The sequence below is a fragment of the Lacerta agilis genome, chromosome 8, assembly GCF_009819535.1.
Source record: "Lacerta agilis isolate rLacAgi1 chromosome 8, rLacAgi1.pri, whole genome shotgun sequence".
In the NCBI taxonomy this organism is placed as follows: domain Eukaryota; kingdom Metazoa; phylum Chordata; class Lepidosauria; order Squamata; family Lacertidae; genus Lacerta; species Lacerta agilis.
The window spans coordinates 59,042,430-59,058,340 of record NC_046319.1 but is presented as its reverse complement, the minus strand read 5'-3'; the positions used below and the strand labels follow the sequence as shown (position 1 = coordinate 59,058,340).

At 44.3% G+C, this 15,911-nt stretch overlaps 1 protein-coding gene across 2 annotated transcripts in view; it reads right to left on the bottom strand.

Moving 5' to 3' along the window:
* Positions 1–8,435: 8,435 nt before the first annotated feature.
* The window catches only part of MFSD2A (major facilitator superfamily domain containing 2A), a 37,161-nt gene continuing 29,685 nt past the window's right edge, over positions 8,436–15,911 (bottom strand). For both annotated transcript variants that reach the window (XM_033157730.1, XM_033157731.1), the window contains 5 exons: positions 13,863–13,946; positions 12,550–12,662; positions 11,838–11,981; positions 10,475–10,651; positions 8,436–8,866 (listed from right to left, as the gene is read on the bottom strand). In XM_033157730.1, coding sequence (XP_033013621.1) covers positions 8,806–8,866; positions 10,475–10,651; positions 11,838–11,981; positions 12,550–12,662; positions 13,863–13,946 — 579 coding nt within the window. In that variant the 3' untranslated portion in view covers positions 8,436–8,805. The remainder of the gene's footprint in view (positions 8,867–10,474; positions 10,652–11,837; positions 11,982–12,549; positions 12,663–13,862; positions 13,947–15,911) is intronic.

Sequence of the window (15,911 nt, the reverse complement as noted above, 5' to 3'; positions counted from 1 at the left end):
TTTGTGCAATTTAAGCAGTCATATGCAATTTACATTAGAGATACAGTCATACATTGGAAGCCAAACGCCTTGGCACTCGTACGTTTTGGCTCCCGAATGCCGCACACCCAGAGGTGAGTGTTTCAGTTTGCAAACGTCCTTTGGAACTTGAACGTCCATTGTGCCTTGGTTTTACAAACGTTTTGGAAGTTGAACGGACTTCCGGAACGGCTTCCGTTCGGCCTCCAAGGTACGACTATACTGGATGAATATATATTTATGAAATGGTTTTGGTTTGAGTTCCTGGGAAATAAGCACTACCACCTGAAACCTGGTTGCCTGTCTACTTACTAGGAGCCCAATGTATTGGAAATTTCCGTTGTGCTAGCTCTACTGAATCAAGAATTATTAAGAGAACAGCTCATTCATTTTGGTGGGGCTTATGCTGTGCAAGTTCCCTGTCAACTGTGCAGAGCTGCCTGCATTTCACTTTGGGAAGTGAGGAATTCCATAGTTAAGCAAATTTAATAATGATGACAGTACATGTCTGTCAATATCAACACCTATTCTAATTTGAATTCCCCTTATAAGGGAAATAAAACCTTGAGCTAAAATTTAAGAGCAATTTAAGCAGCAATTACCTCAGTTATTCAATACTACGGCAGAATGGCATAGCTTCAATTCAGAGAAAATTAGGTTTTAATAATTCTAAACAGAATTCTGTACTAAGAATCTTAGGTTTCATCCATTACCTTTTATAATTTGTGTTAAAGGGTAAAGGCAAAGGGACCCCTGACCATTAGGTCCAGTCACGGATGACTCTGGGGTTGCAGCGCTCATCTTGCTTTACTGGCCAAGGGAGCCGGTGTACAGCTTCTGGGTCATGTGGCCAGCATGACTAAGCTGCTTCTGCTGCTTCTGGCAAACCAGAGCAGTGCATGGAAACGCTGTTTACCTTACCGCCGGAACAGCACCTATTTATCTACTTGCACTTTGACATGCTTTTGAACTGCTAGGTTGGCAGGAGCAGGGACGGAACAATGGGAGCTCACCCTGTCGCGGGGATTCAAACCGCCGACTTTCTGATCGGCAAGCCCTAGGCTCTGTGGTTTAGACCACAGCGCCACAGTGTTAGTCTACTGCATTCAATATTTTAGTTATGCACTGTATAAATATGTAATTTCTTTGATTTAAGTTGATCCTCTATCTATATTAGCTTAATTGCTAGCCTTTTTTTAAACACACACACAAAGGATCTCTTCTGAATCTCTTTTAGAACTGTACAAAAGCTTGTATGAATTAAAGCTGCCTGTAGCTTCTGAATTTTGCACTTCTCATGCATTGTGAATATCATATTTAAATAAAACACTTTGAGTGTAATTGCTGTCTGAATTTCAAATTGGGATTTTGCAGAAAGAAAATGTTTTGCAGCGTAAGCTAAAAAGATATTGACCCTTGTACTGCTGTTCAAAACTTGCATCTGGCTCAGTTCAGAATTTTAAAAATTATGAGTTTTTTATGGACACTTAATCTTTCTCCATTCCAATTCTCCACTTTGATGCCCATCTCATCTTCCTACTCATGCTGGGTGTGGGTAATATGATGGAGAATGGCCAGAGCCCAGAGTTATGGCAAGAGCCTTTGGCACCTAAGAACTGAAAACTAAAACTAAAAACCCCCATCCCATCTCTGATTCTCCCTTATAGCTAGCCCTTGAGTCATAATATATAGTGTTGCTCTAATGACAAGCTATAATAGCAATCTTATCTATACTCCCTTGTGAGCTATGCAGAAATCAGTGGGACTAATGAGTAAATGTGGTGTATTTGGGCTGTCAATATATTCTGTATTCATATTATACAAAATTCATTCATGCTCTCATAATATCTAGGTTAGACTATAGCAACATGAAGCTCCCCTTAAAAACAATTAGGAAACTTCAGTTTGTTTACAACACAGCAGTCAGAATACTAACTTTGACATATGAGTTTTAACCTATTTCACCTGTGTCAAAACATCACTGCTCATTGTATTTCTGGACAAAATTCAAGAGTTTTCTCATAACAAGTGATCCAATTTTAAATTATTATTTTTTACTTCATATCATCCAATTGTCTAAAAATTTTGTACACTTACTGAATGATGAAAACTAAGTTTAAATCTAAAAAATTAATTTTTTAAACCTCATCCCGTTTTTGAGTTATAAGGGTTTGAATTTTTTTTAAAAAATGACTACCGGTATTTTGGCCTTGCCGGACTATATAAAAACCTTAAAAGCTCAGCCCAAAATCGAGATATTTCAAAACTAAAAATACAAATCTCTTCAGAACCTCATGGGGTTTAATATGATATAGTACATGATGGTCTTATTTTAAATTTTAAAGTTAAGCTACAAAATTTAATTTTTAAAAAAATTATTTAATTTTTTTTAACCCCCCCCCCCAAATGTATTGATTAGTTCATATTTCTAAGAGCTACCTCCAAATTTCATCTTGGGATCTTAATGGGATCACATTTATTTATTTATTTATTTATTTATTTATTTATTTACATACATACATACATGTCTTCCTTATTGGGTTCTATTTGGGATACATGGGTCTTCTTGGAATAAAATATAACAGAAGAATCAAAACTTCAAACAATAATATCAGTTACTTCAGACATTTCTTTTATTCAAATAAAAGGTTTCTGATAAGCTACCCAGGCTTTTCTTTTAAAAATGAGTTTCAAAGCAGAGTGATAGCTTTGCTATTTATTGCACGACAGAATTAACACTGTACATTCAGATCTCAGTTTGTCTAGGGTTGCAATATTTCTAAAAGTGAAAATCCAGAAGATTGTAAAAATTGTGGACCTTTCTTTAGAGAAATCTAAAAAAAAAAAAGAAATAAAATTTGAGCTTTTTTAAAGTGAAATTCGTCAAAATCGACATGGGCTGCTGGACATTTCCTCGATTTCTGCCCAGACGCTGTTTATGAGGGCTGAATTCCGGCTGTGTCCAGGAAATTCTGGACACATGGCATCCCTAAGTTTGCGAAATATGCAGATAGTCTCAACACCTCCTTTCCGTTTTGGTTTTTTAAAAAATTGAGCCCGCTTTATAGAGCCATGTTAGTTTCTGGCAGCAAAAGTCTTGTAATGCCTTGAAGCCTAAGAAATTAATTGATGGTAGCATAAGCTCTCATAAAAATCCCCCTCCCGCCAAAATATACAGAGCACTCAAGTGAAATTGGTAAAATAGCCAAAGTGTGTGAGAGAGCATGATCCACTCCCAACTTGTAAATAATTGGCGAAACAAGATGATTGGTGTGCCTGAGCAATCACTTTCATGCATGCCTCCAATTACCGTATGTTTTCATGCATTTGCTTCCTAGCCTGCTTCCTCCAACCTGTTCAGCTCTGCTTGACTGGTGCCATTTGCTGGTTTCCTTCCTTCCTTGGGGAGGGGGAAGAGGTTGTGGCTCATTTTAGGAGTTTGCATCCCCCCCCCCCAGACCCCTGGCTTGCCTTGGCCTATTCAACAAGGCATTTCCATCCCTGCCTTTGTCCCCTCTGTTCCGCCCAGCCGCTCAACTGGGTGTGAAGGGAGTTCCCTTTTGATTCTTTTCCCATGCCAGAAGCCCTCCTCAAAGCAGCTCCCTGACTTCCACTTGCCTTTGTTTTGAGAAATTAGCCCGTCTCTTGTTTGCCCTTCTCTGGCTTGCCAGCGCGTCAGCATCTGCTGCCATCAATCAGCTCGCTCCTAATGGATGAAGAGACCCCCAGTTTTCCTACCTAAAAAAAAGAAAGAGAGAAAATGTCCTGAGGCGCTTATCATCCTTGGCTGCAAAACAAGGCCACTTTCAGTTGCAAAAGAGCCACCCACAACCCCACACAATGGCCCCATGGCCTGTCAACTCGTCTTGCCCGATGTACCCCAGTCTTGAAGGATTTGCCTCAGCTCCTTGATTAGCATAGGCCAATGGCTTTGCCCTGTTCCTTTTGGCCCAACCAGGGCTACTTTTCACTCTTTTATCTGGAGGCCAGTCCAGCATTTCCATCTGAGGGATAATCCCTTTTGTCGCTTTTAACCCACTCCTCATTCCAGCCCCTTCGCTTTGTTCAACATTCAAACAGCGCATGAGTCATAATCTGTGCACCCTTCCCATCCACCTCCAAGAATTGTGCTCTGCTGAGGCTAATGTTAACCCTTCTGAACTTTTGGGCCATGGGAAATGTTGCCTCAAGGGTGCCAGAAAATGGGGCTAAGGAGGCTGCCTTTAGAGCTTTCCCCACCGTCTTGTGAGGACAGATGTCCAGAATTCAAGTTCAATTGGAAAAATATATATGGGGGGGGGGGAATATATCTAGAATCCAAGTTCAATTGGAGAACTTATCCAGATATATAGAAATCAAGTTCAGCTGGATAACTTTTAAAGAATAACCTCGGAAGTCGAACGGAATCCGTTCTGGAAGTCCGTTCGACTTCCAAAAAGTTTGGAAACCAAGGTGCGGCTTCCGATTGGTTCCTGATGGTGCAGGCACGCTGGAAACAATAGCCGAAGCTGCGCCGGACGTTTGACTTCCAAAAAAAGTTCAAAAACTGGAACACTCACTTCTGGTTTTCAATCATTCGGGAGTTGGAATGTTTGACTCGCAAGACGTTCGGGAGCCAAGGTACGACTGTATGGCATAGGCAGGGCCAGCCCACCCATGAGACAAGGTGAGGTGACCACCTTAGGCGGCATGATCCACAGGGACAGCAGATCTGACCTACAAGACCTACCCACACACTGCTGCTGCTGCTGCCGCTGCCACCGCCACCGCCACCACAATGTCAGCAGCAGCTGTGGCACTTTCCTTGGAGGCTGGTTCTACCACCTCCTCAGCAGCCTCTTGTTGCGGGGACACCATCCACTCTGACACTTACCCAAAACACAGGGCTGGGAACAACTATTCATTCATGACTCCAGGTAGCCAGCACTAGCAAACCTGGACCAGATGAACCAACTCACCCAAGAGCAGCATGAGTGCCTAAGCACAGGACCAGCTGACCAATCATTAATTAATCTGCCTGGGTTCAGTGTCAAGAGATTCTAATGTATTCCACCATTGCCCTGCAAACATGTCACATTTAAGTACAGTGAATGGAATTTAGCACCCTGATCATCTCTCTCTTTTTTCCTTCTCTAAAGAGCAAGTTTCTAGCCGCTATGGCTATTTGAAAGGATATGGGTGATGCCATGTAAACCTTCAGAGGCTGGCTGAGTAGGACTTCAGCAGAAAGCAGGCAGTGCTTCAGGCCACAATCCTGTACCTGTACCTGGGAGTAAGTCCTGTTGAACTGGGTCTTTTGGGTAGACATGTGAAATATTGCATTGTCTATTCTTGGTATGAGCTTTCGTGTGCATGCACACTTCTTCAGAAGTGTGCATGCACACATAAACTCATACCAAGAACAAACTTAGTTGGTCTCTAAGGTGCTACTGGAAAGAATTTTTATTATTATTATTATTTTGTTTTGACTATGGCAGACCAACACAGCTACCTACCGGTAACTGCATTGTCTATGTCTTGCTTAGGGGTTTTGCCCATCTCTATCACTAGCGGAAAAATAAATTAGGCCTATATTTGAAGGAGTCCTTTGTGTGAAGGGCTGCCACGTTTAAAAAGAAAGACCCTAAGAAAGGGAGAGTAGGGATGGCCCTTGGAAGTTTCCCATGAACAGTTAGCACAAAGTATGGAGGGCCACAGTTTCTTCATCCCTGCTCTACATTTAAAACACATTTTCCCAATCCCCAACACCCTTAACAAACTGTAATCCTCAACACCCTTAACAAAAACTACAGTTCCCAGGATTTTTGCATGTGTGCTTTAAATGCATGGCATGTCTATGTGAGGGATGGGGAGAAGAGAGTGTGGTGCCAAGGACCCACTGGAGGAGGTCCGGTCCTCACCACTGACCCCAGAGATGAGCCTGCAGCAGCCACTGTTCCTCCTTCTCCATCTTTGTGGGTCAGGGGCTGGCCATGAACCTGCACAATGGGCACTGGAGCCTTGGCAAATGCCCAGAGATGCCAGCTAAATGAGTTGGTGCAAGGTGTTGACTCATTGGGATATTTTTTTTTAAGCATAGAATATGGACAGGCTAGCTTCCCTTCAGGCTGTGAGAAAGAGCAAGGCTCAATGACATCAACTGTCCCATCTCATCCTTCTCAGCGACTCCCCCCCCCTTTCCCAGTTCCTAACAGGCGCTTTAACAAATGACTTGCCTCTATTTCAAAACCACAGCCCAAACTTCCTGCTTTGCAATCAAAAGAAAAGGACCTGACCTTCACCCCTTCAGTAACCATAAAAACAGGGGCGATAAATCTAATCTGCCTCCAGAGGCTGTTCCACAGGATCCAATCAGTCCTTCGCTTCGTTTGGATAAGGGTTGTAGAAGTGTCTTGTGTCAGTGCAAGGTCAGGTTCGTGGGATTTCTTCCCAGCCTCTCTCCCATTTCTAGCTAGGACACAGCTTGGAATCTCAGCAACCGAAGCTTTAATGGCATTGGGGTGTGTGTGTGTATTTTACGAGCATCTCGAAGAATGGGAGCTTTGTTGGAGTCCTGAAGGCCTGCGCTGAGAGAGAGTCAAAGGGTTAAGTGAACACACCAGCACATTAATTGGGGGGGGGGGTTGGATTAAGACATTCCAGTACTCCAAAGTAAGAGACTGGAGGCCGGCAGGAGGAGGTGGCCTGCTGCTCAGTCTTATAGTCAGTTTACTTCTACATGGATAAGGGACCATTGTTCAGTGGTAGAGGACTTGCTCTGCATACAGAGGGTCCCAAATGCAATCTCAGGTACTTCCACTTAAAGGACCCCCTTTAGCAGTGTTTTCCGACTGCTTTTGTTTGATTCTTGCCTTAAAAACTTCCCCAACTCCCCACAAAATCACTACCAAAACTCCCTGCTTCCTCTAAAAACCTCCTCTTCTTTATCTAAAGTGGCCCAAGTCAGCACCCACTTTCCTTTCAATACTACCTCCAGCCAATTCCCCCGGCCCCCATCTCCTAGTTTCTTTCTTGCTCTGCCCTTCTCAGCCCCTTACTAAGTGTACATGTTTCTATGTCGGTATCTTGAATGTTAATTCCTTTAAAACTATGAAAGCCTATGCCCCTTCACTTCTGTTTTACATATTTTAAATAAAGATTCCCGTTCCCTTTTACTTGTTTGACTAATTGGTAATTTTTAACGTATTATTTTTACTCCATAAATCTTTAAAGTGCCAGTTTTAGGGCACACCCAGGTCTCAGTGTCAAAAGACCCTGTCAGGGTCACGTGCATGAATTGTAGGCTCATGTGCAAATTGCAGAGTTCATAAAGAAGCAGCTTTCCAGGCTTTCAGACAGGAGACATTCCCTGCCCTCCCTATACCAGAACTGGACTTGATAGCCCAATGCCAGGCCTGGTTCAATAGAAAAGGTAGCTTTGCTGAAAGTTAGAGTGACTTACACCCTGTCCCCCCAAAAAGGACACAAATTTGCGCATGCAGACTTTATATGTGTAAATGCAAGTGTATAGATATTTACTGTCATTTAAATAGGAATAAAGTGGCAAACAGGTGGTCCCATTTGCCAGCTCAGTCTTCTGTCCAGGTACCCACTGCTGCTGACGTCCAATTCCAAAGTCCCTGTTTTCTCTTCTTCTGGTTCATCATCTTTAAACCAGAAAGTCTAGTGGAACTTGGAGGTGGGGAGTCGCTAGTGATTGGTTCCTCAGGGATGGAGTCTGACTGGGGTGGGGTGGGGGGTGAGGAAATACAAAAACCTCTCCATGGCCCCTTGGATCCAGCTCCTTGCAATATTTTAGTACTTCTCTTGGGAAACTCTGGGGGTGCTGAGGGGAAGTTTGAACCTGAAGCTTCAGAGCAGATGTTGACATCTGGCAAACAACTGTATTTCCCTCCCCTATAATCTTGGATTTGCCTAAAGGCACCCTTGGTCAATGATGTCTTGATTTCTGCAAAACTGGCACTTGGGGCAACCAGAACAAAAGATGCAATTCAATCAAAGGACCCAAAGTTATAATAGTTAACTAACAATTTGTTCAGTTTCAGTTGTTCTTTAGGGAAAGACATAACGAGTACAGGTGACACGTTTGCATTTTAATGTAAATTAATATTAATAGGTCCATTGTCTTCTTTCTGTACAGATATATACAAATAGGTAAACGTAGCAGTTTTATATTTACAAAATAATTAAGTTACTTTTATTAATTAGGCTCTCTGTATATACAAATACACATGTACATAAATAGCACCAGCACAAGATGCTTCAACATTAGTTGTGTCTTATTTACAGTTGAGAACAGTACAAGGTTGTGTTTGGCAAGGTCATGCCAATGGTGTAATGTACACCAACAAGCACCATCTGGGTCCGTGGCAAGATAAAAATTTAAAAAAGGGGGGGGACCCTTAACAGTACTGCAATACCACACTTGATGCCATTGGTATCAGGTGGATCAGAGGCAGCATGAAGCACACCCAAAGAAAGTGACTGCTCAAAAGGTGTTTTGCAAAAAATAAATAACGATTGTGGCGCACTTATTCAATCAAGAGGTATGTTCCTGCAGTACTGCACATTGCCCTGCACGCACATGCAGTTGGTGCTCCTTCGATTCCACGTAAGCCATAGCATGTACCAGTGTTTGCTCTCCAGAGAAGTCTGGAAGGACGTCATAGAGCACTCCCTCAAGGAAGTAAGTCAGCATCCCTCCTGCACAGCGGATGGCCCCGTGGCAGCCCCTCCCCACCTTCAAAGGATCCCAGTGTGTAAACAGCAAACCAAGGGAAGCCGAGGTCAAACAATGCTGGCCAGCTCTGTGGAGTCTGACTCGGTGCTACTGTTGTTTTCTTCATCTCTGGGGAAGTAAAAGAAGGAAAATATATAAGCACACAAACAAACAAAAACAATACAGAATGCAGCATTCAACTAATGAGTCCTACTAGTGGAAGCCCACGCAAGGACTTCTGCTAGTGCAAAAGGGCTTCCCCGCATCCTCCTAGCTTGAGTTGTGTTGGGGGGAAACCCAGAACAGTGCATGAGGGAGGAGAGGGGAGATAGTTCCCTCTGGTACGCTAACATGTTTCCGCTGATGGAACAATTGCCATGGCACTACGATGAATTCCTAACTTTCCAAACAGGGATTAGGTGTTGCTGCCAGAGGCAGCAAAAGTGTCCTTAAGCTGTGCACACACCATACATTTAAAGCACACACCCTATCCCAGGAATCCTGGGAAATGTAGTTTATTAATGTTGCTGGAAATTATACTTTTGTGAGGAGTAAACCACATTTCCCAGGATTCTTTTTTGGGGGGGAGGGTGCTTTAAAGGTTTGGTGTGTACCAGGCAAGGTACCAGTGTGTACCAGTGCTCCTGGTGTGTTTGCACTATGCTGACCTTGCTCCTGCCTCGTCCCTCCTCCTCTACCTCCTGGGAAGCAGCAGGGTCTGCTACTGCTTCAGCAGACCCTCCGCTATTGCCTAAAAGGTGACCTTTAATCTGTCCCATTGTGAAGATGCCTGTTGCTTGTTAAGATGCAGCTCATGACTCCCCTGGTGCCCTCTTCCAGGCTCGACAGGGAGTGCAAGGCACAGCCTGCTGCTTATGTGACAAATGTCCCTCCCTCTGGGGAATGAAAGAGGTTCACAGTATTGGAACAGGCTCAGAAAAGGCAGAAAAACAGTCTGGTTGGTGGGCCACTGCGATTCACAGGTCCCCATTTGCCTATCCCTGAACTAGAGCTACCCCCACTTCTGAACTATCAGGCAGTTATGTGCCACCACTAATCTTGGAGCAAACAAGGTACCCGAGGCAACTCTAAACAGTCAGGAATCCTGGCAAGTGAAGATGACAGAACTATCAGGAAGCCAAGCAGTGATTTGTGCATAAAGGGCCAACATTCAGGATCACTCAGCATTTTATATTTAGCTCTCTACACCCTGCCATGGAGTGTTGCATCAGAGAAAGTAGACACCCGTTTGTCCCAGGGCCATCAAACGCCTGCTCTATTTTAAGTTTTGGCAATAAACGAAAAGGGTCATCTGGAGAAAGCCACCTGTCCTTGCAGGATTTGAACCTGTTGCCACACACGGGGAATTTTGAAAGAGTGGGGTCTTCCGCGGGTGGGGGGAATCTTCCTGATTCTGAGTGGAGAATGAGATCACACTCTCCCCTTAACTGCAGCTTCACACAGACACGGGATTCCAGATCCTTTGCAAGCCATCCTTCTCTGGAGCCCCTCCCATGCTCAACGCATGAAACTATACTGAGCATTTTTGTTCAGAAGGGTGCGAGGCTGCATAGCATCTGTGGCATCCCCGCAAGTGAATATTCTCCTGCAACTACTGGCTAGGGGGTGATAGCCCATCCCATGAGAAAAGTCCCAGCCTGATAGTTGCTCATCTCTGCCAAGTTATAGATGCACTCCCCCCCCCGCCCCACCCCAAGTGGCCATCTGGGGTCTCACCTTAAATCCTGCAGGGCTTTCTTGTTTTTCCGTCGCCTCTCCTCATCAATGGGGTACAGCTTGAAAAGCAGCAGACCAAGGATGATCAAAGCCACCGGAGCAGCTGACACCAGTATCTTCAATGTCAAGTTCACCTCCTCTGGCTGGGAGCACCCCCGGGTCTTGTAACCAGCAAAGCTGCACACCAAGAAAAGAACCGTTATGATGGCCGAGTAAAGTGTCCAGTAGCCATGCGTCGCTCCTTACCACACCATCAGGTTAACAAAACCAGAATAAATTAAACAAAATAATAAATTATGCAAATTGGCTCAAATGGCAATAAACCAACACACAAAACAGGTTTCATAACTCTTTTCTTGGGCTGCCTGAACACAGAATTTTAACATTCTTTTTAACAACATACACTCCTGCTACAGCCCCCGTAATGTCTTTGAACAATCTTGTGAGTTACCGTATATACCCGAGTATAAGCCGACCCGAATATAAACCGAGGCACCTAATTTTCCTACAAAAAACCTGGGAAAGCTTATTGACTCGAGTATAAGCCGGTTCACCTTTGCCGCTGTGGAGGAGGAGGAGGAACGAGCAGCCCAAAAGCAGCCCTTTGGGCTGCTCCTTCCTCTTCCTCCTTTGCCAAGTTTGCATTTATGCGAGCAGTTCAGGAATGGAACAAGCTGCCTGGGGAGAGTAAAGAACCGTTGTTCTTGTACGCTTCTTAAGGAATGGTTGACTGAGGAGAGTGGGTGGCGGCACGAGCGGAGAGAAAGGGCTTCTTTCTCGCTGCCCCCACCGCCCGCCTCACTCAAGTATAAGCCGAGGGCAGCTTTTTCAGCACAAAAAATGTGCTGAAAAACTAGGCTTATACTCAAGTATATATGGTAAGTCTCTATTTTAGAGAAGGCGAACTGCAACTAAGACAGAACAAACTGCCTAATGCAGCACACAGGTATGTGAAATTACTGGTGACACAGAGCTTCAAGCCCAGGTATTCCAGGGCTCCCAGGTGATGCATTCTACTCACTGGATCTCACTAGTTCTCCAGCAGATCCACTGGGATCCTCCTCTCTCTAAAATGCCCCCCATTCCAGCCATCATGATGAAAAGTACCATGCAATTTTTAAGAAATGGTGTTGGCATTTGATAGTCCTCTTCTTCCCCATTTCCTCTTGCATCGTATCTTTTTAGATGGTAAGGGCAGGGATTGGCTTTGCTTTTATTCAAACAAAGCTACCCTGGAAGCCTTTTCGGCTGAAGAGCAGGGTAAAAACAATAATGCTTCAAAGGGTGGCGTTCTGCTATAATACCACCAAATCTAAAAAAGGGGAGGGGAGAAAGAGAGGCAGGGAGGCAGGCAAAGACTTACTCTAAACTGAGTGTGGAGATCCCCAGAGATACCCCAGATGCAAACTTGATGAAGAAGACGTAGAAGGAGAAAAAAATCGCTTCATGGCCAGTGGAATCTGGGTGCTGCAGGTTGAAGTCATCAATGACATCTGGCAACATGGACCTAAATGGAGGGAGAAGCAAACCAGTCAGTTCCATTTCATTCTCCCCCATTGTCCTCAGCTTCAAAACTGGAGGTTACAACAAGTAAGTAAGATGTCCAATTACACAGGGCTGCCATACATCCAAGTTCTCCCGGACATATCCAGGATTCAGCTGGCTGAAAATAGCTTCTGGGAGGAATTTCTAAAAATTGCAAAAATGTCCGGGAAAACCTGGACGTATGGCAACCCAAGTTGGAAGTGGATTTTTTGGGCAAATTTCCTAAAAAGTAGGTCAAAAAATTTAATGTGTTTCGTGATTTTTGCAAAAAGCTCAACCACATTTGTCACTGGATTTTCACTCTCTGAAATATGGCAACCCTAAATTACAAATCACACTTTTTCACTCAATGATAACCAGAAAAACATGTTTTGGAGCTGCCCCATTATTTGCCACTCACATTTCAACACAGAGTTGGGAGTTTCAACATAACAGGAGTTATTGAGGGGTGTGTGTGTGGAAGCATAATCTGCTTTCAGCACTGAAAACACAGTACTATGTTTACTAAATAGATATATATACATACTTACCAGGGTAAAAGAAAAGCAGCAGCGACACTGATTCCTGCAGCAACAGCCACTATATAAGTGATAATAAGGTTACTTTCCATGATTATAATCAAGAGGAGGAAAGGAGTTGCAGACTGTGGAATCAAGAGAGGAAATGGTCAAAAAGATAATCATTCAAAGGTTTTCACTGGCTCAAGACATAGTGGATAAAGATTTATTTTTTAAAAAAAACACATGATATTTTAGGCTTTAATTGTTTGCACCTTGAAAACAGTATACAAATATTCATTTATATACCTGCAATACATGCAATATATATTATTTTTAAGGAACAAGGCGGGCTAATATTAATAGAGTCACCTCACAACTTACATGTGTTTAATTTATGCAATTTCAGCTTTACACGGTTGATGGCCAACTGGTTAAAACTGAACAAATTAAATGCACAAAAACTGGTGAGCTTAAAAGTTCTTTTTGCACAGAGTTCTCGTGGAGCAGAAAGAGCTTTTAAGCTCTCTGCCTTGCTTACCAGGCTCTGGGAGGCTCATTCTCGGGCTCTGGGAGGGTCTCGCAAGATCTCAGAAAGCCTCCTAGAGTCTGGTAAGCAAGACAGAGCACTTAAAAGCTCTCTTCTCATTTTAAAGACTCACATGGTGTGCTGGTTCAGGAAAGTAAGACTGTGGTTCCAAGGAGATGGTATGTCTATATGCATTTGTGGGTATCCACGCTATCCCCAGAACATAATCACCATGTGAGAAGACTGCATTTCTTGATTTGTAGGCCAATTGCAACATAGCCCAGCCCTGTTAATAGACTTAGTAACTTACAGGAAGAAAGTAGCAGGTATAGCCCAACACTATGGTGTCAGTAGGCCTCAAGCACACGATATCTGTTCCCCCATAACAAGGCCTTTCCACATTGGAACAGCCTTGTTCTGGGGGGAAGTAAAGGGGCCACATGAGGCCCCACGTCCTGTGTTGTCAATAGGCCTTAGATCCGCTGCAGAACAGCCACCTCAGAGAGGAAAACACACAGAGCTAACACTGCACCACTAACAGCCCTCTAGAGAAAACCTTTGAAGAGGCCCATAGTGTTTACCCATAATTCCATGGCATGTTCAGTTCTTGGACCTAATAGTTTTATCGAGATCTAGACCAGCTCATTTAGAAGCTGCTTGGCAGGCCACTTGGGCTGCGTCGTTTCCTCGCTGTTGTAGGCTTAGCAGTGCCAAGTGGAAAGACCTGCTCTGTGCGCTATGTTTCCCTGCGAGGCTTGGCAACAGGCACAAAACCTCAAGCCGGCTTTGTGCTTCCCCTTGGAGATTTTTCACTCACCGAGATTCCAATGTAGACGGCCGTTTTCTTCCCAAAGCGAGTGAGGAACCACTGCCAAAAGGGGATGGTAAGAGTGGCAGAGAGCTGCAAGAGAGCAACAAGAAGGGGACGGGAGGAAGAGTTGTTACTCGAGTCAGCCAGAGTCAGTCTTTGCAACAGACTCTCCAAGGGAGCTCTGCGGGAGCCTTGGGCACTACATATGCAAGATCACACGCTTGGATGTGGCATTGATTAACCTGGACTTAAACCCCCGATTCCAAACACAATCATGTGTATGGAATCCACAGTTCGTTCATAAGCATGCACAGAAAGAAGGGGAAATGCTTCTGACAGCAACCATAGCTAAGGACCCCAGGGCAGGTTATGATCATGGGAGTTTTTTGTTATTGTTTTTTTAGGCATGCCTGCAGTCGCATAATGGCAGGGCAAAGAACATGCTCAGGTTACATGATGCCCATTTACAAATGGCTGCACCAGCTCCTTGGCTTCTTTCATAGCCAGCATAAATGCCAATTCTATCCTCAGCTGTCCCACCATAGTCTCCTGTTCTCAAACAATCATGTCCAGTCTCCTTCACTGCCTCCTTATGCCTCAAATTCCCTTCCTTTGTTATAATAACTGTTTATTAGTTTTCAATTAAAGTCCAATAATAGCCTCATTATAACAATACCAATTTACAGCACAGTTCTTAATACAATTCGTTCAAATACAGAGCTACAGAATGTAGATAAAGTGCCCCCCCATGTGCTAGATTTGATTGTTTGGTGATTTTCTTGATTTCTGCGTTCTATAGCAACAGTGCCAGAATTCCGCAAGGCTTATAAAGCACCGAGTTTCCCACAAGGACTCAGCCAGTGTCAAGTTCCTTTTCCTCATGAAAGTTCCTCTCTCAGGGCAGCGTCTCTGCCCTTGCCTCTTCTTAGGACAGGACAGGAATTTATTGGTGGCATGTCAAGAACACGCCCCTACATTCCTGTACAGTCAGAAAGGGGAAAGAGGAGAGGAGAAATGAAGGGTGGCAGGGTCCTCCGGACTGTTACTTAACAGGGATTGGCGTAAGTTTTGATTCTGCAAAGGGGGCGTGAACTGGATGGAGTCTGGCCAAGAGAGCTGGCCACGAGGACGACAGAACATGCTCCACACCCCTCTCTAAGGGACATGCAATGAGGGGCTGAGGTCACGGCCGCCGCCGGCATCCAGCAAAGCTAAGCATGTGACTAGAACTAAGGGAAGCTTGAATATCCTACTGAGGACAAGCACAGCCCCTCATCCATCCTCTCTCATCAGCACTGTCCCAAAACACCACAGGGAGATGGCACTGCAAATTATTATATAATACAGCTCCATCAGTGGACACTGAAGTTTATACAGAGTTCCATAAGCAAGAAAAGTGACACAGGTCTATGTCCTCCTCCCTTTCCCAGGACAGCACTTGGGTTTGGTTACAGTCAAAAGAATTAAAGGGTTTAAGCCGAAGGCTTAATGGAAAAAGGCAGGTTTTGTGGAGTGATTACGGAACAGCCTTTGCCAGCCTGGCACCCTCCAAATGCTTTGGATCACAACTCCTCTCATTCTATGGGATTTGTGCTCCAAAACATCTGGAAGGCACTATGCTGGCAAAGGCTGTTGTGTAAGACAGCTGTGTGTGATCTCACTGGGCAAGGGGCTTATGGGGGGCGGAGCACGGGGAAGTGCTGCAGGTCATTGGGCTGGAGCCCATGAAGACCGCCTCCCAGGTTTAGGAACACACACTATTTCCTGAACTTACACGGCTCTAAAATAAGATATGGAGCTAATTTTTACTTTCTTCCTCAATTTCGACTCGGCCACGAGGTCCTAAAAAAAAAGGGTGTGTGTGTGGCCTAAACTCTCACTAGATAAGCAGACTATGAATTTGCTGCAAATGCCCAGGCCACATCGTTTGGGTGGGAAGGAAAGAATAGGAATGAATATGCTAGCCAAGTCAAATTAACACAGTAAAACTGCAGGAGACCACACACCGATTAAGCAGAAGCTTTTTGAAAACACAAAAACAAACACCATACTTTT